The sequence below is a fragment of the Peromyscus leucopus genome, chromosome 2 (assembly GCF_004664715.2).
Source record: "Peromyscus leucopus breed LL Stock chromosome 2, UCI_PerLeu_2.1, whole genome shotgun sequence".
Taxonomy (NCBI): Eukaryota; Metazoa; Chordata; class Mammalia; order Rodentia; family Cricetidae; genus Peromyscus; species Peromyscus leucopus.
The window spans coordinates 122,240,707-122,265,325 of record NC_051064.1 but is presented as its reverse complement, the minus strand read 5'-3'; the positions used below and the strand labels follow the sequence as shown (position 1 = coordinate 122,265,325).

General features: G+C 49.7%; 2 protein-coding genes across 5 annotated transcripts in view; both read right to left on the bottom strand.

The window, feature by feature from the left end:
• Positions 1-1,680: 1,680 nt before the first annotated feature.
• On the bottom strand, positions 1,681-7,104 carry Slfnl1 (schlafen like 1). Of its 2 annotated transcripts, none has more exons than XM_037202904.1 (5): positions 6,209-7,104; positions 4,901-5,469; positions 2,989-3,504; positions 2,652-2,795; positions 1,681-2,037 (listed from the first exon to the last, which is right to left on the bottom strand). In XM_037202904.1, the coding sequence occupies exons 2-5, from the start codon at positions 5,300-5,302 to the stop codon at positions 1,915-1,917; spliced, it is 1,185 nt and encodes a 394-aa protein (XP_037058799.1). In that variant the 5' UTR covers positions 5,303-5,469; positions 6,209-7,104; the 3' UTR covers positions 1,681-1,914. The 2 variants fall into 2 exon arrangements, with proteins under 2 accessions (XP_037058799.1, XP_028742274.1); XM_028886441.2 differs by having other exon boundaries at positions 2,989-3,507; positions 6,209-7,102.
• Positions 7,105-8,297: 1,193 nt separating this feature from the next.
• The window catches only part of Scmh1 (Scm polycomb group protein homolog 1), a 126,850-nt gene continuing 110,528 nt past the window's right edge, over positions 8,298-24,619 (bottom strand). For all 3 annotated transcript variants that reach the window (XM_037202903.1, XM_037202901.1, XM_037202902.1), the window contains 5 exons: positions 23,418-23,609; positions 15,338-15,535; positions 12,292-12,357; positions 10,244-10,386; positions 8,298-9,377 (listed from right to left, as the gene is read on the bottom strand). In XM_037202903.1, coding sequence (XP_037058798.1) covers positions 9,252-9,377; positions 10,244-10,386; positions 12,292-12,357; positions 15,338-15,535; positions 23,418-23,609 — 725 coding nt within the window. In that variant the 3' untranslated portion in view covers positions 8,298-9,251. The remainder of the gene's footprint in view (positions 9,378-10,243; positions 10,387-12,291; positions 12,358-15,337; positions 15,536-23,417; positions 23,610-24,619) is intronic.

Sequence of the window (24,619 nt, the reverse complement as noted above, 5' to 3'; positions counted from 1 at the left end):
AGAACCATGGGCTGCCTGGACAGGGTCCTTTGCCCCCTGCAGACAGGGCACTTCGCACATGGTGCCAGACAGCTGACCATGGGCTGTCTTAACCAGCTGGTCTGCTTTCTCTCCCACTCTGTACTCATTCTTGACTTCTAGAATTGAGGCTCAGAAGTTCAAGGTCACAGGGAACTTTCCAAAGTCAGTTGTGGGGTGGTGGTGACATTAGCATTCACTCAGGCTGCAGGCCTGGCTGTGTATAGGTGGTAACACCCTTCATTTGCTACAAGTTGAGAAATTGGAGCCTTGGGGAGGAGTATGTGTCCCACCTGTTAGCCCAGCTCCCACCTCATTCCTCTGTCTTTCCCTCATTTCTCAGTGAGCTCACATGGTCCCTTCTGTATAGATCCTGTCTGGCTGTGGCTGATTCTATTTCTAACCTCCCTTCCTACCCACTGTCTCATTATTCCCCAAGCCGAGGCAGTGTGTCCCAGAGGGACCACCGCCGCTGCCACAATAGTGAGGCCTGGCTGGGTATGGGGTGGTTTGGAAGAGCCATCCCCAATGTTTCTTTCCTGATGAAGATGGCCTCACTATTCACCAGCTGCCTGCCACATGCCAGCTACCTGTATGACCTGTCAGCAAAAGGAATCCCCACATAGCCCAGAGTTTGCCATGGATGGTGCTGGAAGGCAGCCCACTGCGTCCAATGACGACCAGTGCTCAGGAGGGAACCTTGCAGGCTTCTGTGTGCTTAGTGTGCTTACCTCCGACTTAGGGGACAAGGGCTATCTGTCGGTACACCATGATTATCTGGTAGCCTAGAGCCCAAATTTAAGAGTATCCTTGATTGTCTCATTGGGGAAGTAACAGGCACCTACCACATTCCTGTGTCTGTTCTGAACACAGACCATATCCCTGACCTGCAGCATGTACACTGGTGGGAGAAACTAGGGCATTGCTATGGAGAGGGGAAAGGGAAGCTGGACAGGACATAGCTGCTCCTGTCTGAATTCCCAGCGCCTTGGCAGTGGCCGGGGTGTGGAGTGTTAAGGAGGAGTGCCACAAGTCCCAGACAAGCCTGGAGGGGGAGCTAAGTCCTGCAGCTCTGAGAGAAGAGGGTTCTAGGCAGGGGAGCACCCAGTGTAGACGAGGAGCGGGATGGTTGCTGTAGCATGCATGGCTGGTGTAAGGGGCAGCAGGAGCCACTAGCAGGTGGCGTTCTTGTGAAATGGGTGTGGACAGGGTCCAGCTCTAGCCTTAGTGCCAGTTAGTGAGGAGGCAATAACTGGCTAGACTCATGTGAATAGCTGTTCTGCCACAGCCAGCAGACACCAGATACTACATGATTGTGACAAAATGTCCCTTGCCCACTGTCAGTCTCACGGGTGACAAGGCTGAGGCAGAGGTAGGCACTGTTGCCCCAAGTGCTGAGTCTTAGGGCAGAGCTGCAGTGGGTGCTGAGTGGCTGCAGTGTGGTGGTATCTTCGTGGGCATGAGACTTGTGACGTAGCAGCCTCTGGCTGGCTGACCACATGTCGTAGAAGTGGCTAAGCACTCCTGTGCATGCAGTGTGTAAGGAGCAATGACAAGTTGGGGGAAGAGCTGCAGGGTGGCCCATGCCCTGTGACTAGTTACCACACAGGTCTTGCCAGCTGCAAATGGCCTTTCCAAGTTGATATTCCCAGCCCACTAGAATTGGCTTAGGCAAAAGGTGCATTTAGTTGGGATTAGAGTTACAGTCTCTGAGAGCTGAGTTCTGGAGTGACTAGCCAAGTTTTCTGAAAGCAGGATTGCTTCGGGGTGTGCCAAGAGCTGACTGTCAGCCTGCTCTGAGGTGAAGCCACATGGCTCCTGCATGCAGCGCTGAGGGAGAGAGGCGGCAGCTCATGTGTGTTTTATTCCAGGTCTTAGCTCACATCTTCCTCATCCTCACAGGACACAGCAGCTGCAGGACAGGGACCGGCGCTGCCTCAGCTGCTGCCTCAGCTGCTCCTTTTCCATCGTCAGGGTCTTCACCTTCTCCTCCAGCTTGCCCAGCTCCATCGTCCACTTCTGAGGAGTGTGGCAGTAGATAATCAGGCTGCCATTGTCCCAGGCTATCCTTCCTGGGGTGGGCCATAGCCTGGGGCCCTGGCCATGCTGCCACCTCTGACCAAGGGTCTTGAAGTTGCCCGGATACCGTCCACTGGGATGGAGCCCCCTCTGCAGCCTCCCAAGGCCTGGCACAGGGCATTGATCACCACCTGACCACGTCTCCAGTGTCAGCTCCCTTGCCCTCTGCTTTTCGACCTTCGGGTGGTTCCCTCATAGAAAGACTTCTCCTTGGGACTCAGTGCAGCCCTCCCCTGCCCCCTCACCAGGCTCTACCCAGGTGCAGTGCATACCACTTGTAGTTGCCTTAGCACCTCAGTAGTCCAATCTCCCTGATCCCCTGGCCCTTCAACATAATGACTGCTGAGGCAGGGTGGGTGGGGCTGTGTGCTGTGGAATGGGACACAGGTTTTAAAACGACTGCTGGGAATTTCCCTGGGGCTACTGAGCTATGAAATTTGGGAGGAGGCAGAGTTCCTTTCAGCCAAGCCCTCCCTTCTCCAGGCTTGCCCGGTGCTTTTGGGTGAATGGCTGTAGGGGTCTGGGTCAGCTTGGCCGGAACTGCCTCGCCTCACCTGCCTGCACCAGTCCTGGATGGCGCCAACAGACAGTGGGCCCTGGATGCTTCCATCACGCCGTAGAAATACCTCCCCCTGGTCTGTCTCATACAGCTGTGGCTCACCCTGGGTCTTGGGGGTGTGCACGGTCAGACGGAGCACCTTAGCAGGGGCAACAGCAGCTCGGAGATGCCACCCTTGATGGTGGCATCCCCAGTTCCATTGAGCAGCCCCACACTTGAGCTCCCAGAAGCAGCCTGGTGGGCTCCTGCTTGTGCTACCCCCCCCCCTGTGCTGCTCAGCAATGTCAGCAAAGTCCCACTGTCCCGAGTGACGACATACACTGGGAGCTCACCTTGAGAGGCGTGTTGGCCGTGGAAGTGCTTATGACGGGGATGAAGGTGAGGGAGTAGGCATCAGGGAAGACCTGGGGTTTGAAGCCCTGCAGGATGGAGTCTACCAGCTGGCGTGTACGGTCCTCATCACGGTGGCTGCAGTGGATGCCCTGTACCAGGCCACTGTCCTCCACACCTACCAGCAGGCTGCCACCCTCACTGTTGAGAAAGGCACACACGTAGCGCCGTACGTGGTGCTTGAAAGCCAGGCTCAGGTACTCACCGCTGCCTCGCTTAAACTCCACATTCCGTGTCTCACTGCCAAGGAAGGCACCCTGGAATAGCTGCTCCTGGCCCAAGATCTCCTGGTCCACAATGGCACTGTCAGAGCGCACACCACTGGGTCGGTTCTGAGGGATCTGCCGTCGCCCAGCCCAGCACCAGTTAGGGGAAGGGTCTGGCAGTTGGCGCAGCTGTGGGCGCCTGAAGCCTGGGCTGGGGCCAGGGCTAGGGCTGGGGCTCGAGCCGCTGTCCTCCTGCTGGGGTGGGGGTCAAGAGTGGGTGTACAGCCAAAGGCAGAAGGCAGAGGGCCTAACCTAAGAGACTGCCAGGCAGACCCCCACCACACTGCTGCCAGTGGTCGGCTCCCAGAGTGACGTCCCAATTCCGCACGTGTGCAAAAGCCAGTGCTGGCTCAAGGGCCCAAGCCAGCCCTTGGGTTGGGCTCTTCCTTGGCACCTGCTGTAGGGTGCTTGGGTGGGTAAAGAGATGGCCCCTTTGGAGCCAGGAGCCAATACACCTGTGGGCCAGTCTTTTCCCGACTTGGGGTGTGTAAGAGGTCCCAGGAGGCATCTTTCTATCCTGCAGTTCTCTGGGCAGAACTGCAGGTCCCTAAACTGAGGGACCCTACTCTTTGTTGTCCCTGGAATATCTGCCAGCTACTTCCTGGCAATGAAATGTCCCTTGAATCTTAGCTTTCTTCTGCCCTTCCTGAGTCCTTCTGTGGCTCCTGCTTTGTCTCTAGGGCTCTGGGCATTTTTTTCCTGCATGGTAACTTCCTTAGCGTGTTGACAGCCCATCAGCTTCCTCTTCCCATCCTCTCAGTAGCTCTAAATGCCAACCCAATGGCCACTCCCAATTCCCAGCAGCCTTCACCTCTACAGGGCTGGACACTCAGCTGGGCTGGTGTGTGGAGATGGACAGGACAGCAGCTCCCCAAAGATGAACTCAGAAATAGAACTGAAACTAATAGACACAGACACACAAAAGCAGGTGCACATGCGTCAGAGTATCAGAGCTGTAGACCCACAGGTCAGGCCCCGCAGGTTTGCCCTCTGGACAGAAGACCAAGGACATTGGTAGTATAAGTTTTCACCCCCAACAAAACTGGCCTGGACCCTGCTTTGCTGCAGATCATCACAGCTGTAGTGATCTGGACCTATCCTCTGGCCCAGCTTCTTTCTCAGCTGCCCCTGTGGCCTCCAGCCTCAGCTCCGGAGATACCAAACAGCCTGTCCTACCTCCACTACCTGAACATCTTTTCTTGGAGTGCCTTCTGTGCTCCCTAAGTCCCAAGCCTGGATTTCCGGTCCCCTGTAAATTTGTCCCCAGTGGGTAGTGAGGGCTTGCCTGTTCTCCCACAGCCACCCCAACTTTGGGACTGGCAGAGTTGGTTCTGCTCCTGGAGGGTGTGACCAGGACAGGGCATAGGTTGCCTGCCTCAGCCTTGCTTCTGGTACAGTGTAGGCACTGGTGTTTGTCAAGGGAACAGTGAGGTGGGCCAAGGAGAAACCCAGGACTTGGTATGTCCCAGACCTCCCAAACCTGACTGGAATGCAAAAATTAGTCTCCCTCTGAGAAGAGGGGCAGTCATTTGAGTCACACCCCCAGGGTGTGCGGTTCCTCCTGCTGTTCCCAACTCAGCTCACTTACCTCCCTGCGGTTTAGGGACTCCAGTCCCTCGCCCAGCACCAGCTCCTTGCCACGGGCTGTGAGCTCTTTGAGGATTAGCTGCTCCTCTAAGGCCATCTGCAGGCGCCAGGGGAGGGAGGCCAGGGCAGCCTTGGGGGCAGCCACCTGTACCCGTGCGTAAGTGTTTCGTGGCCGCCTCACCACCTCAATGTTCTCGCGGGCCACGGGCAGCTCCAGCCGCTCTAGGGTGTCTCGTAGCAGGCAGGCAAGCACGGGCACAGAGAACTGGGGGTTCAGGTGGCCCACATACAGAGTACGTGTGCTGGGAACCGCCTTGAGGCCAGAGTCCTTGGGTGAGGACTCTTTTAGAGGCAGCTCTGGCAGGAGCTGCTGGCCCTGCGACTCCACAGGGGGCTCCCACATCTGTCTGTGCTGACCTCCTCCTGAGGGTGATGGCGGTCTTCCTGAGGAGGGATTTTGGTAGTCCTCACTGCTGAATGCTCTTCCTGGGCCTGGCTTTCAGACTGGCCAGGGCTTCCCAATGGACTCACAGGTGCTGAGGCTTCTGGAAGCTTCTGGACTGGTAGAGGCTAGGCAGGGTCAGAAAGAAAGGAGGGCAGAGGACCAGTGACCCCCCCCCCCTTTGGTGCCTAGGAAAGAACCAGATGGGCCTGAGTCCTGCCTCTGGGCCTGTGGGTAGATAAGGGATTTGCCTGAAGGGTTAGGAGGGATCTTTGAGTCCTCCATACCCTCTAGGTGCCTTCTTTATCTTGATTCCTCAATCTATGTCCAGGACCTCCTAGCTGTTGCTGGGTTTCTTCACATCTAGAAGGTTCTTAAAGTCTCCAGGCCCTAGCAAGATGGTTAGAGTGGCCTCAGAGAAGAGGCCATCGTTCTGAACTCTCAGAGCTGGTCAGTGGCCCGGTCACTGGCTCTCCTACTTGATTCTAAAATCTGCCAAGAGGCTAGTACGGGTCATTGGAACTATTTAGGATTGGGTTGGCAGGTTCTTGGGGTTTGGACACATTGACAATGGCTACAGTCCCTCCCCATACAAAAGGCCTTTGCATATATACATAAAACTTGAAGCCAGGCGGTGGTAGCACATACATTTAATCCCAGCTTGGGAGGCAAAGGCAGGCGGATCTCTGTGAGTTCGAGGCCAGCCTGGTCTACAAAGCAAGTTCCAGGGCAGCCAGACTACACAGAGAGATCCTGTCTTGAACCTCCCCCCGCCCCCCCCCCCCAAAAAAAAAACCCAACTTGAGGTGCCTCAGGAACTAGGCTTGGGAGCTCATTTACAAGCTGTGCCATAGACCCTCTACTCACCCCCACACCCCCAGCCTCCAACTTGGGTAGCAGGTACCACCAGCCCGCATCTTTCCAGATTGGATTCTTGAGGTGGTCAGAGTCTGAGAGTCACCCCAGCTGTAGTGGGGGCATTCAGGGCAACCAGGAAGAGGAGAAAAGGGGAGGCCTATGATCTTCATGTCCTGCTGGCTCCTGCAGGGGCATGGGAGGTGCTAGCCCCGAGCTCCCACAGCTCCCTGGCCCAGGATACTTAGGACTTGGCAGGGAGGCTGAGACCAGGGTATAGGAAGTGGGCGGGGCCTGCTCACTGGCCTCTGTGATCTCATGAAGGCCAACAATGCCTTCTGGTTAGTTCAGCAACAGGTAGCAAGCAGGGTTGGGGGATGTCAAGCAAGGATGGTCCTCAACAACCATAGTCTTGGCTAGACAGTGTAAGCAGACACAGCTGCTCAGCTGCCACAGCTTGGCCAGGGCAACCCTTGGAGCGGCTTCTAGAATTGAGGGTCCAAAGCCGCTTCTTCCTCTACATCACCTCTCCAGAACCCAGCACTCACACAAGCCACTAGTTGCCAATGTTTTGGCTTTGCTGTCTAAAGTCTCCACCTCCTTGGTCCCCAACCCCAAGCTCCACTGAGCGCTGACAGGACCTAGCTGCTCCCAGGATGAACCACAATGTACAGGATGTACGTTTGTATCAAGGGAGTCGAGGGCTCCCCTGATACAAGACCCTTTTCTGTACCAAACACAGACAGGCCTGAAAATCAGCTAGGCTTGGGGAACATGGAACCTCTACCAATGAGGCCAGTTCCTTGCAGGCAGGACTTAGCTTAGATAAGGTAAAGATATTCTTTTGTTGTTGTTTTTCAAGACAGGGTTTCTCAGTGTGGCCCTGGCTGTCCTGGAACTTGCTCTATAGACCAGGCTGTCCTCAAACTTAGAAGATCCTCCTGCTTCTGCCTCCCAAGTGGCATGCACCATCACTACCTGGCAAAATTTATTTTTATTTTATGTGCATTGGTGTTTTGCCTGCATTTATGTCTGTATGAAAATGTCAGATCCCCTGGAAATGGAGTTATAGACAGTTGTGAGCTCCTATATGGGTGCTGGGAATTGAACGTGGATCCTCTGGAAGAGCAGCCAGTGCTCTTAACTGTTAGAGCCATCTCTCCAGCCCCAAGTACCTTCTATTAGTATTTAAAAACTGATTTATTACTATATGTATGATGTGGGACGAGAGAGCACATGTATCCTGGCACACGTGGATGTCAGGGGACAACTCTGGAGCTGGTTTTCTCCTTCTTCCTGTGAGTTTTGGGGACCAAGCACAGGTCTTCAGGCTTGCACAGGAACACCTTTACCGAAGGAGCCATCTTGTTGGCTCCAGGTAAATTTCACTACTCCTAGTAGCCCTGATTCCTGGGAACAAGGGGGAGACCTTCAATGAAGTAGCTGTTTGCCTTCCTGTGGGCAGCCATTTTGAAGGCATGCCTAAACTTTTGTTGCATGTAGGATTGGAGGCAGAAGCTTGGGCAGGGAACTTGAGGGACATAAGACAATGTTGTACAGACGAGGAAGAGGCCAGTCCCACAGGGTGGCTGAACGAGGCTCTGCAAAGACTGGGCAGGTGCTAAATGGCTCACCCTGCAGCCATGCCTGGCCCAGATGTCCCATAGCTCTAAGTCAGTCACCCAGCAACATCCAAGCTCAGTGTGCTCCCTGGCTGTTGTCTAAGCTTGTCCTGTCCTACACTGTGGCTCCAGACAGCCTTCTCCGCCTTCTGTAAACCCGTTCCCACTGTAAGCCAACAGGCTGTGTGACCCTGGGCTTGGGTGCCAGGCCTTGGTCAGTGCAGCGAGTACCATGCAGGCCTGAACTGCCTCTGGCTTGCCGGAGCTGCAGTGCTGACCGCAGACATCTAACCGACCAAGGGAGGCAACCTGGGCAGAGGCTGGGGCCTGCAAGGTGCTGGCTGCTGTGGGCACTTGGACAGCAGCCGATTCTTTTGGACTGGGACTAGAAGATAGGGCTAAGGCTCCTTGTTTCACATGTGTGAAAACCAAGAGGAAGTGAAGGAACAACCTTCTTGCTGAGTAATTTGGATGTCAACTGGTTAAAAAGACCCGAGGAGCCTTTGTATTGGTTTTATTTAGAAACAAACGGACACAAAACAGTTCAGATGGCAGTGGGCAGCAGTGTGCCGACTGCTGAGGAGGAAGCACAGGAGCTAGCGGAGGGCAAAGCCTCCAGCCTGGAGGTCCTCCTCCCACCACGGGGGCCGTGGCCTAAAGGCATTAGGCCCCATCTTTTGCAGCAATTCTGACCAGGGCAGGGAGCTGTGATGGGGCAGGGGTGGAGGGAAAACTCCATCAGAGACAGAGCCTGGGGCTACAAAGGGCCTGGTGTGGGAAGAGGGAGGGAGTCTAACCTTTCCATGTCCAGTGAGCTATATTCCTCTTTCCATCCCAGACAGAAAGAGCCCTAGGGCAGCATCCTCTGAAACAGGGCCACACTTGTCTGGAGAGGCCCTCTCTGGACCACAGAGGGTGGTCTCCTTCTTCCCAAAAATGTCTGGTGCAAGAAAAGCATTCAGTCCAAGTGCCAGAAGCAATAAATTAGCAACAAGAAAGGATCTTTGTAAAAAAGGTCTGCACCACAAGTCCAGAGTTTGGGGATCTGGTGACAAGGCATGAGCTGGGGGCCATCGACACTATACCACGCCCAGGAGGTGGTAAGGGGCCTGGGTGCTAGGGCCTTTCAAGGCCCTGGAGTTGGCCTCTTCCTCCATCTCTTTGCAAGTGCTCAGTCTAAACTTCTGGTGAGAGGCTTGGCTAGCCTTGAGAAATAAATAGAAGGGCCTGGGAGCCCCAGCAGGCTAAGGGAAAGAGCAGCACCAGCCCTGGGCCCACGTTCTTCCCTCCTTGGTCCTTCACGGAAGGACACAGATGGCAGGAGGGGCAGCAGTTGTGGTCCTCCAGCCTCCTGGAGTCCTGAGGTCACCCAGAGCCCTACGGGGGCGCCTGGGAGATGGCTGGTGGCTTCCGGGAAGAAGAATGCCTCCTGTTCAGAATTTTCCCTGCTTCAGCCGGTCAATGTGAAAGGAGAGCTTGAGGGCGGGCCCCAGCTTCAGGCCCATGTACTTCATCATCATGTCACTGCGCAGCAGGAGCAAGGCCTTGCCATCGATCTCCTGGGGGTGGGGAGGAGCCACCATCAGATGCCTGGTTGGCCTGACTGCCTCAAGTGCCAATCAAAGACTACCCAGAGCAGTGCGAGGCCCACAGTCAGGCTGTCAGGCTGCCGGGACCTGAAGCCTGCTGCTCTTCTCCCTGGCACTGTGAGCACCTCTCTCCAGGCAGGCACTATGGGACACGCCCCTCCCACCTTGCTCTTTTATGCGGCTTTCCTGTTCTAAGCCTGTGAGAAGCCTTGCAGTGCGTGTACCTGTGCAGGCTGTGTGGACACCTACCCTCAAGAGGGACTGTGCTGTGAGCCCACAATAGGCCTCCTGGGGCAGTGGAGCCCTTGCAAACCCACCTACCTAAAAGATTTCTGAGGTCAGTGAGGGGCAGACTTTGTAACCACGGAAGGATGGCACCGAGCAGCACAGGTAGGAAAAGGGTTTGAGCCCCAAAGCTGGGGTGCGATCAGAGCAGAGGGCAAGAGCAGTGCCTAGCCATGAAACCAATGGTCTTGTGAAGGGAACATGGTGCTCACGGACAGGGGACTAGTGAGAGGGAGGCAGGGTACTTGCAGAGGATTCTTGAACTTGGGCTGAAAGCCTTGAATCTCCCACCAAAGCAGACAGGGTAAAGCATCCTTGGGAAAAGTGATATATAGATCCCTGTAACCTAGAACTGAGCCCCAAACCACAAACCCAGGGGGAGTCTGGCTCAATGAGAGCCTATGCTAAGAGAGTGAGGTAAACACAGTACCCAGTGAGGTCTTCTCGAGACAGTGTCATTTATGTTGTTTCAATGGACACAGAACAGACAGCCACACCCTCTAAGACCGAGAGGTTGCCACACACACAGGAGGTCAGGCAGAGGTACCTACGTGTTTTCGGAAGAGGTCAGCATGGGGTCCGAGCTGAGGATCTGCTTCCCGGACAAACTGCATCACATCCTCTACTGTCCATGAAGAAGGGTCCCGGCTATTCAGGCGAGGGGCATCTCGGCTCTCCAGATACCGATCTGACCCTGAAGGACAGAAGGGCACCTACCATAATGTCTGAAATGACACTGGTCCATCCCCACTAGCATCCTGGCACACTCCATGGCCTCAGAGGTGACCCTCACAGCAATATTCAAGTGTAGGAGATGACTGGAGGTTCCCAGGGAATGAAGACTTTCCATAAGAGAATTCACAGCTTCATTCTGTAATGCAGGTCTGGCTTTTGGGAATTTCACACGGGGGCAGTGAATCACATTGAACCTGAGGCAGGCATCACCAATATATAAGGAGACTACCTGTGTTTGGTGCTGAGGCAGGAAGGAGTAGGTATCTACTTTTGCTTTGGGGACCCACATAAATAATGGTATTTGAGTGAAACTAGAGCCAATTCTTTGGGGACTAGAGATAGAACTGATAAAGCATACTCTGGGTCCTCTCCTAAGGCTTGGAGAATAAGTGGCCTCCCTATGGTCTCATGTACTAGGGCAAAAACTGTTTTTGCCTTGGCTGTCAGGAATCTCAGTATTAATTTAGGGCCCTGTTTACAGCTTTTTATCTCAATCGTGGTTGAAACACATAGCTCTTCTACTTCCCCTGTGTGATTTGGGATCTAATTATTTTCTTTCTTTCTTTCTTTCTTTTTTTTTTTTTTTTGGTTTTTCAAGACAGGGTTTCTCTTGTGTAGCTTTGTGCCTTTCCTGGAACTCACTTGGTAGCCCAGGCTGGCCTCGAACTCACAGAGATCCGCCTGCCTCTGCCTCCCAAGTGCTGGGAGGATCTAATTATTTTCATCATCCACCATTGTGGATGCCTTGCACATGTATTCCCTCTGCCTGCCTTCCCTTCTCTTCCTTCAATTTCTCCATTTCTTCAGGCAAACTCCAGCTTAGCTAAGGAGGTCTTGACTCCAAGGACCAGATCCTTTCTGTTTCGATGCTGACGTAAACGGCCTCTCACATCATTTCTTGTATTGGTTACAACTTGTTCTGTCGACAGTTGGTTGCTCCATCCCAGGACCCCAGTGATCTGTGCTCTAAAAAGTAGCTGAAGAACCTTTGCAAAGCATAATGGAATCCTGTCAGGTGCTTCGGACTCACTGCCATGGCCTCCATTGTCCAGAAGTGGAATCTGAATTCCCACAGTGCTGATGGAGTGGAGTGAGGAGGTTCTGTCACCCTGCACAGCCTCACACCGCACCACACTGCTCTCCTGCCCTTACTTACCCTCTCTGGAACAAGCCAAGCTCTTGCTTTCTGACTTGTCTGAAATGTGCTTTTCTAATCTGACTGCTCACATCTGCATCTTTCTCAATGATCAACCTTCTCTGATCTTGTTACTCTCAGTCAGTCTACCCTGGGCACATACCACACCATTGTAATGCTTTGGCGCACTCGTCAGCGCTTTAACTGTTCCCCTGTGTAGAATGTAAGGAGTACCATGTTCCTTGTTCCGTTCCTGACACATGAAAGAGTAACTGGTCTGCCACAGTGATGCCTGAGTGTGTTTCTGAAGTGACTTAATGATCACGCCATCACTTGTGTATTTCTCTGTTTCCCCCACCTGTTGAAGGCAGGGCCTCGGTTTGCACACGTCTGTATCTTCGGCCCCTGCACACACCCTGTCACAGGACTACCTGGTGGCAGAGCTAGGACACCTCAGGAAAGAAGTGTAAGAAATGAGAAGGGCATAGACTCACATTGTTAATCTTTTGAACAAGCAATCTAAAGCTCCTCAGATCGAATCCTCTAGCCTTAGAGGTTCTTCCCAAACAAAAGAATTTGGAGTGTGACCTGGCACCGAGACTCACGATGTGTTTAAAGAGGAAAGCTGAGACCACAGAGCCAGCAGGAGAGGCAGCCCATCCCAATGCATCCTAACAGAACCAGACCTTGTCTTGGCTGGCATGGGAATCACAGTAACTCCCCACATACCTGGGGAGTGACTTCGTTTCCAAAACGACTCCGTATCTCTTCTTTCCTTTGTTCCCTTCAACACTCCTGTGGAAAGACCAGGTTGAGATGAGCATTTCTATCCTTTGTGAGGAAGACTTTGCATATGGGAGACCTGAGGTGAGACAACTCACTCAATTCTCAAGGCGAGGAAATTGAGGGAGCCACGTCTCAGCTCCACCTCTACTGGACAGCTTCCTACTGAATTTAGCCTCTTTCCAGGGCTGGGGTAGAACACAGCCTTCTTCCTCTGTCTCAGACTTTATGGAAGCTCTCTTCACAGTCATCTTTCACTTCTTGTTATTGGAATCTTTGTATTTTCTACACTTCACATACCCTGGGCTGGGGGAAGCTAGGCTAGGGTTTGAGGATAGTCTCTTCCTGGATTCCGGTTGGCGTTTCTAGACCATCCTTCTAGGAAACTCATGTTTCAGAGGCTAAAGCTATACCCAGCCACCTGCTCTCTCTGCCCACTATCATTTGTCAATAAATCCCTTATTAAAATGAAGACTTTTGGCTCCACCCCAGTTCCTGCTGCTGTCCATCCACCCATCACAGTGCCGGGACTCCAGCTCTCCTCTCTTCCAGACACCACTGCTAAGGCACTGTCTGTGCTGATCAGCATTTGAAACCAAGTGCCTCAGAACTGTAAGCACGTTCTTCTCTGGCACCAACTGCTCGTTTCTCCAGCTCTCTTGAGACTTCTCCCAGAGCTAGTATGTTAGAATGCTTAGCTGTTGATAGTCCTCACTGCTCTCCCTCCAGCTCTACTGAGTTCTTTACATGAAATCCCTCTCCGGTGCTGTGCTCTCTCCCGGCTCTTGTCTTACGAGCTCACCAGAAAGCCTTGATGCCCCAACTGTCTTGTCTCACCTCACACAGGAGACTCTGAGGAACAAAAGAAAACCAGAGTTTTGCCAACTAGTCTCCACCCAGAGCTGGCCCCAAGTTTTCCTGTAAACATTCTTCCTTGATCCACTGTCTCTCATCTTCATGACTGGTCTAGTCTGTAGGATGAAAAGAGCAGCTTTCCAAAGATGGATTCCTGAGCAAATTCTCCCTTGATATTTCCTCAACTCATGGCAATCTGCTTTCCCCAGGTCTCTTGATAAGATCACCAGATTCTACCTACCAATTATTGAATCCTGCAGGTATTCCTTGGTCCTGGTGCTACTTGAATACTCTTGGATTGTCTAGCCAGCATCCAATCAACTTCCCTTCCTCCTCACACTGAAGGCATTTGCTCCTGTGTAAACATCTGTTCCTGCTTTCACCTTTCAAACTTGGCCTACCAGGAATCCATCTTTGGAAAGCTGCTCTTTTCATCCTGCCTTTATTTCTGGGAACTCGATCACTTTAAAGTTTCAATATACTGATGACTACTAAACACTATACTTCAGCTCTGTGCTTTTCCCATGAATCTGACCTGCAATAACTGCTGTCTCTTGTGTATCTCTAAGATGACTCATGGCACCCCCTCTCTTCTATTTCTAGGTCTTTCTTAGTGAATGGCACACCATCTAAATATCTAGACCTGGGAGACAGTCTCCACTTCCTCCTTCCTTGCAATCTTCAAATCTTTCTAAATTTACCTAGTGAGTAGTTTCACATCTACATTGCTCTAATTTTCAGGCCTTTCTCACTGTTGGTCTGGCTCATTCTTTTAACCTCCTAATTGGTCTTTCAATCCAGCACTCATTGGTACTCAGAGTTCTGTTTGTGCCTTGCTTCTGATTGGATGCCACTTGTGGCTTAACTCTGCCAGAATGATCAACTCTAAACTCCTTAGTTTAGAAATTTTCAATGATATAATAAGCCCTGATTTTTCTAGGCTTTCTCTGAGAAGCCCCAACATGGCATTATGTTTCAGGAATACCAAAGTACACACAGTCCTGGTACTATCCATCTTACGCTCTACCTTTAGCCCCATCCCTTCTTCCTGGAAAGCTATTCCTCTTCCCCACCCAAGACATGGTCACTCATCTTGTCTCATCTAGACAAGGTGTCGCTCTCCAAGGAAGAGGACCTTGAACAAGGATAGCTGGGATTAGGTGTGGTGATATACTGTGTACCCTAATAAAATTTGTTTGAAGATCAGAGGACAGAAAAAGCCACTAGATTAAACATAGAGGCCAGGCAGTGGTGGTACACATCTTTAATCCTAGCACTCAAGAGGCAGAGATCCATCTGGATCTCTGTGAGTTCAAAGCCATGCTGGACTATATGAGACTGACTCAGTCTAGGAGAGAAACAGCCAGGCAGTGGTGACACACACCTTTAATCCCAGTATTTGGGAATCACATGCCTTTAATCCCAGCACTTGAGATCTCATGCCTTTGCTTGGGAAGCACACCCACTTTTAATCCCATGAAGTGATGGCTGGGCAGAGAAAGGTATATAAGGCATGAGGAGACAGGAACTACAGGCTTTTTGACTCAGGAAGCCCTTATGGCTGAGAGGACCCCTTTCAAAGGGCTGAGAACTCAGAGACATTCAAATAGAGGATTCATGGAATTGGGAGGTGAGATGTGGCAGTGGCTTGTTCCTTTGTCTCTCTGCTCTTTTAGCATTTACCCCAATATCTAGCACTGTTTTTTTTTTTTATTATAAGACCATTTAGAAATTCATGTTACAATTAGGTGTCCCTTCTTGCAATTTCATACTATCAATTGTGTATCTTTATTGTTTTATAAGTATCTTTAAAAAGTTTGTCTTCTGTATAAGACATTTTTAAAAGGTAATTTATATTCGCCTCATACAAAATACAAATGATATTCAAATAAATGGCTAAAGGCTGGAAGAACAAATCCTTGCCTATCCCTTTTAGTTCTAGGTCTTTGGCTCCCAATTTATGTTTTTTTGTTTGCTTTATTGTTGTTTCAAACCAAGCCCACAACACCAACTACATGCCAGATGGTTGGGCAAGGCACAACACTAGCACAGCACCAGTCCCAACACCATGCAGTGGGGACAAGGGAAGGAGGAAGGGTAAGGAGTATTGAGGGCCACAGAACCCTGATCAGCTTACCCCTGGAGCAGAGCCTGCGCACCGCTGAGGAGGCAGGGCTCAATGGGAGGCCGCAGGAGGGAAGCAAGGGCCTACAGCCAGGAGTTCGAAGGTTTTGGGAGGTGCTGACAAGGTTGGTAGGCTTCAAGGCAGAGTCCATCAGGTCTGAGTGTGTCTCCAAGGACCGGGCCAGGCTATTCCCCAGGACGAAGGTTTCACCTGGAAAATAATAAAACCAGGATTAAAGTAAGGACTGGTAGAGTGCTGCTGGCTCCAGGTACCTGCCTGAGTGGGACGAGAGGCAGCAAGACATAAAGCCCTGCAGGGATTCAGGATGTCCGTGTATCAGTCATGGCTCCTGGCTCAAGACTTGGATTCCTCCTAGACTCTGGTTTCTCTAGACTGTTCCTCTTGGCCTGGGATAGTAGCAGGCCTTTCCGTATAAGGACAACTTGAAAAAAAAAAAACTAGAGCTACTTTAGGTGGAAGACAATTCATCAGTCATAAGATGCTAGAAAGAGGGTCAGGGCACTGGGAAGGGATGCACATGCTCAGAGGAGCGTTCTGTATGTGCCTATGCACACACATGTGGAGGCCAGAGAATAGATACTAGGTGTCTTTCTCTCTCAGTTTCTACTAATTCCCTGAGACAGGGTCTGTCACTGAATCCAAAAGTCACTGTTTTGGCTAGTCTGAATGGCTAGTGAGATCCCAAGATCTGCCCGTCCTTGCCCCCACAATGTTGGAGCAATAGGCACATACAGACTTGCTCAGCTTTTATGTGAGTACCAAGGATTCAAACTCAAATCCTCACAATTTCAGAGCAAGTGCTCTAAATTATTGAGCTGTCTCCCCAGGCCTCAGATGAGGATTCTTTAGAGGCAGATGCCGATCTATCAACAGGACATCTCAGAACTACTCCGTGACACCCGGTTAAAGGCCTGTCTGCAGACAGCCTGCTCCTTCAGTGCCTCAGTCATCTCTATTGATCTTGTTCTACAGAAGCACTCCAAGGAAGCTGGGGGAGCTCAGGCACAGGGACCAGGATCAAGGTTAGAACTTGGCTCTGTCACTCAGCAGAGTGCTTCTTACTACATTGTGGGAAACCTAGAAGAAGTTCATCCGCCGGGTGTTGGTGGTGCACGCCTTTAATCCCAGCACTTGAGTTTGAGGCCAGCCTGGTCCACAGAGAGAGATCCAGGACAGGTACCAAAACTACACAGAGAAACCCTGTCTCGAAAAACCAAAAAAAAAAAAAAAAAAAAAAAAAAGGAGTTCATCCATACTACAGGAAAGCCTTCCAAAGGCCTTCATTTGTGAACATCTGAAAGCCTTTGGGAAGGGAATCTGATGCCAATTCTACACCTCTATGGCCAATATCAGGTAGTAAAAGCCACACCATGGTTCTATGACATCACTGCATCATGGAACCTAAAGCTGAGACCATCAGGATGGCGTGCTGGCTAGTCTAGTCTAGCTTGACACAAGCTAGAGTAATTGGAAAGGAGGGAACTTCAGTTGAGAAAATGACTTCATAAAATCCAGCTGTAAGGCATTTTCTTGATAGTATGAAATTGCAGGAAGGGACACCTAATCCTAGCTATGCCTTGTTCAAGGCCCTCTTCCTTGGGGAGTGACACCTTGTCTAGATGAGACGAGAAGAATGGCCATGTCTTGGCTGGGGAAGAGGAAGAGCTTTCCAGGGAGAAAGGATGGGGCTAAAAGTAGAGAGTAGAATAGATAGTACCAGGACTGTGTGTGCTTTGGTATTTGGTACTTGATTAATGGGAGAGGGCCCAGCCCAATGTGGGTGGGGCCATCCCTGGGCTGGTGGTCCTGGGTTCTACAGAAAGCAGGCTGAGCAAGCCATGGGGAGCAAGCCAGTCAGTATGCAGCCCCTTTCCATGGCCTCTGCATTAGCTCCTGCCTCTGTGATCCTGCCCTGTCTTGAGTTCCTGTCCAGGCTTCCTCCAGTGATGGACTACAATGTGGAAGTGTAAGACGAATAATCCTTTCCTCCACAACTTGCTTTTTGGTCATGGTGTTTTGTGACAGCAATAGAAACCCTAACCGAGATAGATGGTTCTGCCTTAACCAAATCAGTTCCTTAGCCTTGGCCACAGCATTGACTGTACACGTGTAAGGGACTTCAGTATGAGAAGATCTTATCCTTAGTGTTTATCTTTGAAATTATGTGATTAAATATAAATTCATTATCTGGCTAAAAGAGACCCTCAGTGGTAAGATGTCTTAGGATTTTAGGACTATTTCTGTTACTTAAATTAGTTGAGCAAGCATGGACCCAAAGTCACATCTCTCTTTAGGTAACTATTCATCTTCTCCAGGAGGTTAGTTGTGGAAGCATTTTCCTAGAAGTTCTTTGAAAAGATATTTGAAAAGAGAAGTCTTTGAGATTCCTAAATCATGTACCCACACTCCTGCAGTTGAGGTTTCCAGTTCCTGCTTTCCAGGGGAGAAGGTAAGACAGTGGCAAGCATGTCATGAGCAGAAAGCCAACCCCCAAACTAGGAGACCTGGTTCTACGTCTGGCTCCTTCCTTTTACAAGGCAAGGAGCCTGTCTTCTCAGAAGACCTGCTCGCTTGTGTAAAGACAGGGGGAATACCAAATGAGAAGATGAATCTGAGGAACTGTTGTTTTGTTTTCGTTCAGAGTTACAGCAGCAACCTTGAGCTCTCTGCTGTACAGCAGAGTCAGCTCATGTTTCCAGCCATGTGCCATGGCTGAGGAGCATGCTGCCTGCTTCTTGGAGCTAACGAATGTCAGGAAAATGCCAACAGCAGTGTAGGAAGAGTGCTGGGGACCTCCAGAGTTCTACAGACCAGTGAGTCTCTTCCTTTCCACACTGCCAAGGATGCCACTTAGGCCTAGATTCTGAGTTGAGGGATCTGAAAGCCTGGACTGGTGATGTTGGCAACTAGGTATGGCCATTAGATCTTGTCCTAAGGAGGTGTACTAGGAAAATGAGGTATCATGCCTGCACTCTATGAGACACTAGTGCTTGTAAGGCTGGTAAAATGGGGTCCTGGCTGCCTTTGGTAGGGCAAGGCCTGGACAAGACTACAACTCTTTCCAACTGTGTTCCTCAGAGTCCCAGGGTCCTTTATAGGGAAGCTCTGGGCCTCATCCCAGCATCAGTGAAAAGATCTCTTGCTTTAAATTCTGAACATTGGTATGTCATACAATCTTACTTTTGTGCAAAAATAATGTTTAACAATGAAGTTTTTTTTTTATGTCTTTCTAGCTGCCATCTAGTTTTCTGTTTGTGACAAAGTGATTCCATTTTCAAAATCCTGCAGCTCATAGAAATAACAACTGTAAAGTCTCACATAGATTTTCTCATAGGACCATCAGAGTTTTGGGTGGCTGATGTGTTAACTGAAGCATACTGTTCTGCAGACAAGCTTAAACATTAAATTACTAGGAATACCTCTTCTGAGAGGGCTAGGTTAATACCGCTTCTTTTGTTTGTAATATTTACAACTTTATTACTTTTTAATCTACCTGTATTTTGTTGTCCTTCCCATTAAGCTCAGATGTCTCAAATCCCAGCACAGAGAAGGGGGAGTTTCACCCCTAAACAAGAAGCTATTTGCAACTGATATTTTCTGGGAAAGGGAAAAATCAGTTTTCTCCAAAGGAGTGTCTCTGCCCTGTGCCCAGTGGTTGGCTAACGCAAAACCACAAAGTGGACCCGGACTCCCATTTGTGTGTGTGCTTTTTGTCTTACTAGTTTTTTTTCCCTGTCTTTGTTTGTTTATTTATTTGAGAGAATGGGTGTATGAAGTTGGGGGGGGGGCAGGGATGTGGGGAGGATCTGGGAGAAGTTAGGAAAGAATATGATAAAAATATATATAAAAATTTAAAGATAAATTAGAAAATTTAAAGACTAGAAGTCTCCTGAGGACTGAGACAATCTCTTGTACCATTTGCACTATCAGCAGCCTAAGTGCTACATGAAATTTGATAGCTCTTCTGGAAGAAAGAGCAGCAGAGGATATGGGATACGATCCAGAAAATGATACGCCATCAGCATGTACAAGGTCCACACTGTGTCTGTGTTCTGGGCTGGAGTGAGAACACTTACAGCTCTAGCTCCATGTTTTCTTAGTTCCCCAGCAAGGAAAGCTTGGCTCTAAGCCTGGAACCCCAGAACCTTGAAAGCGTAATATTCTCTATGCTTAGTGGTTATCTGACCTCTGCTTGATAAAGACCCTAATGAATGGTTGTTCTCTTGGGGGATTTTTGGCAATCATTTTATTGAGAGGTCTGATGGATAAAATGCCCTCCTTTTAAAGCTAGAATCTGTCTTTTTACAAATCCTTCCCATGTTCTACTCTCTGCACGCCAAAAGAACAACTCTGAGTCCTTTCCGTCTTCCCAGACTGCCCTGGGGTACGTGTTGCCTGTGACTTTTCTCCATACCCTTCCCCACCCTATCCCTTTTCCCCAGGAGTGCCTGTAGAGCAGCTTTGCAGTAAGAGCCACAGAGGAGCTGCCTCTTACCGAGGGTGCGAGCCCAGGACAAGGCCTCACCTCTGCCCACTGACATTCCCCGAGCAGCAGCACAATGGCACAGCCATTCTCCAGCGTCACAACAGAGAAGTTAATCTACATTCACCCTATATGGTTAGAGACTTTCCATCTTAACAGATGAGCAAGCTGACGCCCAGGACAAAGGGCAGTGGAGATGGATGAATGATCATGCCAGAGACGGAACTCAAGTTTGAGTCCTGGAACAATGGCATGGTTTCCCCTAGCAGGTGATAGCCAGGAAACTCAAAACGGCACATCTAGGAGTTAATGCTTGGCAGATTTCAATTACAGCTAATGTAAATATCCACAGCAAGTAGCTGAAAACATTTCCTGCCTCATATGACCAATTTCTTAGGGAGACCACAGGAGCTCCACACTGTAGCTTCCACGAGCCTGGTACCTGACTCAGAGCACACGCTGTCCTGTAGAAGGGACTCTGCTCTTATGCTGCCTGGTCCAGGAATCCTCTCATCCACTTTCTTTCACTTTATTCTTTGCTTATCACAAGTGGCTGGGCTGGAGCATCTCTGCTCCATGCTCTTAACCACATGCCTCTTCCCTCTGAGTTTTCAGAGTGCAGGGCTTCAGGCTGTCTTACCTCTGTCTCCCAAAATTCAGTATAGATTCTGGCAAACAGTGAGAATTTAATGACCTAAATTTGATGACCTAAAGCCAAAATGCCTGGATTGGCTCCTTGTGCCATGCAGTCAAAGAAGACAGAAAGAGTAGAGAATAGCTCTAGATAAAGGAAGCTTAAGAGTCAGGACAATGAAATGTACCAAATGATCTTTTATTTGATCTTAAATTAGAGAAAAAAAAAAAACAGCTATGAAGGATGATATTGAGACAACTTGGGAAATTCTGGTCTGGGTGGTATAGTAGCCCAGCATTATTTTATTTACATTAAATTTATTGAACACAAAAATATTGTCCTTCTTGCTGCCCTTCCACCCTTCTTCTCACCCACTCTCCTTCTTTTCCCCTCTTCTTTCTCTTTCTGACAGAGTTTCACTGTGTAGACCAGGCTACCCTTTAACTTGTGAACCTCTTGCCTCAAACTCCTGAGGGCTGGGATTACAGGTATATGTCTATGTTTTGTGATCTTAAAAAAATTTGCTGTTGTGTACTAAATAAATAAAAGCTATGCATACATATTATATATATATATATATATATATATATATATATATATATATATATATATATATCTGCAAACAGAGAGCAGAGCAAATGTTGCATAAAGCTAAAAGTAACTCTTGGTGAAGGACACATTTTACTTTTGTTGTTGTTGTTGCAATTTTTCTATAGGTTTGAAAGTTTCCAAAATAAAGCAGTGAAAAAAGCAATAGTCTCAATTTAGGTAAAGAAGCTTTAAGGGATGTGGACTTTTGATGCCCATCTGTTACATTGGAAGTGCATGGTCAGCTGGGCAACGATCATAGAGAGGGAAGTGTGGTGGTAAGGCAGGGAGTGGGGAAAGGGCTCCAGTAAGCAGTCAGTGCAGAGGAGACTCATGGATGCCACATCAGTAGCAGTGTGTGACTATGATGATGGGCAGGAATGTCAAAAAACAGGTTCAAAGAAAAAGCAAAAGAAAGCTGTGATACTCATGGAGTTTTCTGCAGAGAGTAGATAAGTAATCAGAAAAATATAGGTGCTGATGAGGTGTCAGAGGCAGAGCAAAGGGTCAGTAGACAGCAGGCAGGTAGGGAAGACAAGCTACAGAGCAGAGAGGAGTCAGAAGTCCAGACAAGGCCCTGGCTTGTCTGGGCAAAGTTAAAACACGGCTTCTGAGAAGCAAACGGAAGCCAGGATGAAGCAGACAGTATGCTGAAAACTTCCATGAGAAACTGAGCTGGGTGAGAGGAGGAGGATCAGAGGTGGTGTGGTCTGTCTGGAAATGGGGTAGAGAAAGGACACAGCCAACAGCTGAAAACGACACCCCTGTTCTTTCTTTGTCTTTTCTTTTAGCTGCTGAGGCAGGAAAGAAGAGGCTGGGTAGAGTTTGCTTCTTTTATCTGGCATTGAATTAGAGAGATACAAACCAGAACACAAGTCTCAGGAAAGGCTGTGCCATGTGCCAATCTCCAAACACTTTCATGACTGGAAGCCCATCACGGGCATGTCCCCAGCAGCCTCTGAATGCTGCTGCCAATGTACTTTCCTAGTTCCTGAAGGGCAGCACTCTACTTAAGAATTCTGAGTTTCTTTCTGTTTCTTTGAGCAGCTGCCCTACTGACATGCCACTCCTTGTCATACACCTCTTTCAGACTTCCAGTTAGGCCTTTCCTTAGGGAAACAGAGCCCGGGGCTCCTGAAGGACAATGGCTGAGAGTATTGAACACTCTGTCTTTGTACCAACTTCATCCTATCCAGTACAACATTATACCTCAGGGCTCTTCTTACAGGTTCTGATGTTGAACAAAACAATCCAGAGCAGGTAGTGTAAGAAGTTCCCTCTGAGGAAAAGAACCAGCTGAGGAGCATGGTGCAGCTTAGAGACCAGAGGTCTGGTTTGCTTGCTGGCATATGAGGAATTTAGGTATCTTTTCAGCCCAATCACATCAGCAATTCTCACTTGGTTGCAGAGGTATAGAGGGTCAGAAGAGGAGAGAGGGTGTGTACTCACTTCCCTGAGCACATTCTCCACAAGTGACACTTTAGTCAGAGCCATTCCATTAAGAGTTTGATGACAAGACAACAAGGAAGGGAGTGTGGGAATGAGACTCACGTTCTCATTCCCAGAGCACCTCTCAGACTCCTGCACCCCACAGCAAGCACAACAGTCGGCACCTCCTCTCTGCTCAGGACACCATCGCCAGGTCTCTTTTAAAGACCAATTCCTCCCTCTTAACAGCAACCTACCTCTCTATGTTTGGGACCAAGCTTTCCTGCCTCCCTGGATTCTGCGTCCTGTCCTCCAGAGCAGAGATGCCGAGCGCCACTCACTCTTCAAACTCTCTTGGAAGTGCTTAGTCACCCACCCAGCCACGTGGCATCCGCTTTCTCATTGTGGGTCTGGTATGTGAACTAAAAAGTTATTTTCCAGCCTAGTTGGAAACAGCAGGAACTTGCACTGACTTGTTAGACTGGCAATGCTAGAAGAGTTAGGGACACGTGCCAAAGAAAAGAACGGATAGCCAATCAACATGGAGCAACTTTCTCAACCTCTAGCCTAAGAGTAAACCTTGGTGCTGGCAAAGGAGAGCTCTTTGAGGCCTTTGGTGCCAGATTTACCCTGGGAGATGTGCTGGGACTTCATGGGCTCCACACTACATGTGTGGAGAAATCATAGGGCAACTTCTAGAGTCAGGGGTCCAGAGGAATGAGAAATTCTAGAGTGACAACAAAATCCTGAAGAGTTAAGACGACAAAAGACCAAAGCCCTAGATATGACCCAGATGTGGAAGGGTAAAGAGCAGAAAACCAGAACTCTCGACAGTGGCTGCTAGGCTTGCAAGCCCTCATGAGGGCTGCCCCCGGCCCCTTGCAGATGCTGCTGGCTGCCCAGTTCCCTTGCAGCCCAGGTCCCATCCCAGCTCCTACCTGGTAGGTACCTGTCGTGGCTGTGACTGTACTCTGTGGCAGTGAGTGGTAAGTGAGTCTGTGTAAAGGGCTGGTTGCCAAACAGATTGTCACTGCGAAGGTTGTGGCAGAGCTTCTCCAGGAATCGGAGGACATAGGTGATGCTGTTGACTGCTGGGAGGTTGAGGGTGTGCTGTTCCCGGTCAAACATGGCTGTGGAGTTAAGTAAAGAAAACAAGTCAGTTGTGCAGTGCGGTGTGGTGCTGGCCAGAGAAGCCCAATTAGCTCACTGCTTGTCTTGGGATTGGCTAGTTACACAGAGGCAGTGCCCGGGCTGCTTGTCTGTCTGTCGGTCTTCTTCCTGCTGCCCTCCCTTGCTCAAGGGCTTAGATTTTTGCTTCTAACTCCCAAGGGTGTGCAACCCTGGGAGTGGCCAGGCCAAGTCTGTTGTACCCTCAGGGCTCTGGAATGATTTCACTCAACTTGTGAAACAACTAGGAACATAATGCTATCAGCTTCATCACCTGGCTGGGCTTCCTTCAGGAAATGTGTTCACCTAGGGCGCTGTTTTCACAAGTAAACTGCCCAAGAACAGGTAAGCTGTATAGAAGGAAATACTGCCGTTGGTAGCAAGGGCTTAGGTTAACAATTTCCAACCCATACAAGGATACTAGATCTGGGCAACATTTGGAAATGTCTCTTGTCTGTTTTTATTTTATGTCCTATCTAGTTCTATCAAAATATTGGCATAATTTTTAAAAAGAAAAAAGGCTCACGTAATTGTCTTTGAGGGAAGTGAGAAAATGGAGATCTGGGGAGATAACTCACTCTTAGAAAAGTTTTGAAGAGAAGAACTCTAGGCAGGTAGAGGCAAGGGCAACTCCAGACACTAAGGAAGGCTCAGACCCTGCAGACTGCTGCAAGGGAGAGGCTAGAGAGTGGTCTGGCCTCAGAAGGACAGACTTACTGTATCAGCAGTTCCCATTCTCCATGCAGCCAGTTACTGCCTAGACGGGGCTCTCTGACGTCTCTGTTTGCCTCCATAGACTATTTCGATTTTCCTTTCCACCAGTGCAGACCTGAGCCTGTCCTCTTGTTTCCCCTTTTCCTGGACAGTGTGTGGCAGAAACCTCTGACCCAGAGTAAAAGGTCAACAGGTGTTTGCTAAAAGAATTGTTTGGCTACTTGTGTTCCCCGTCAGCTGGTTTCCTGAAGCTAATTAC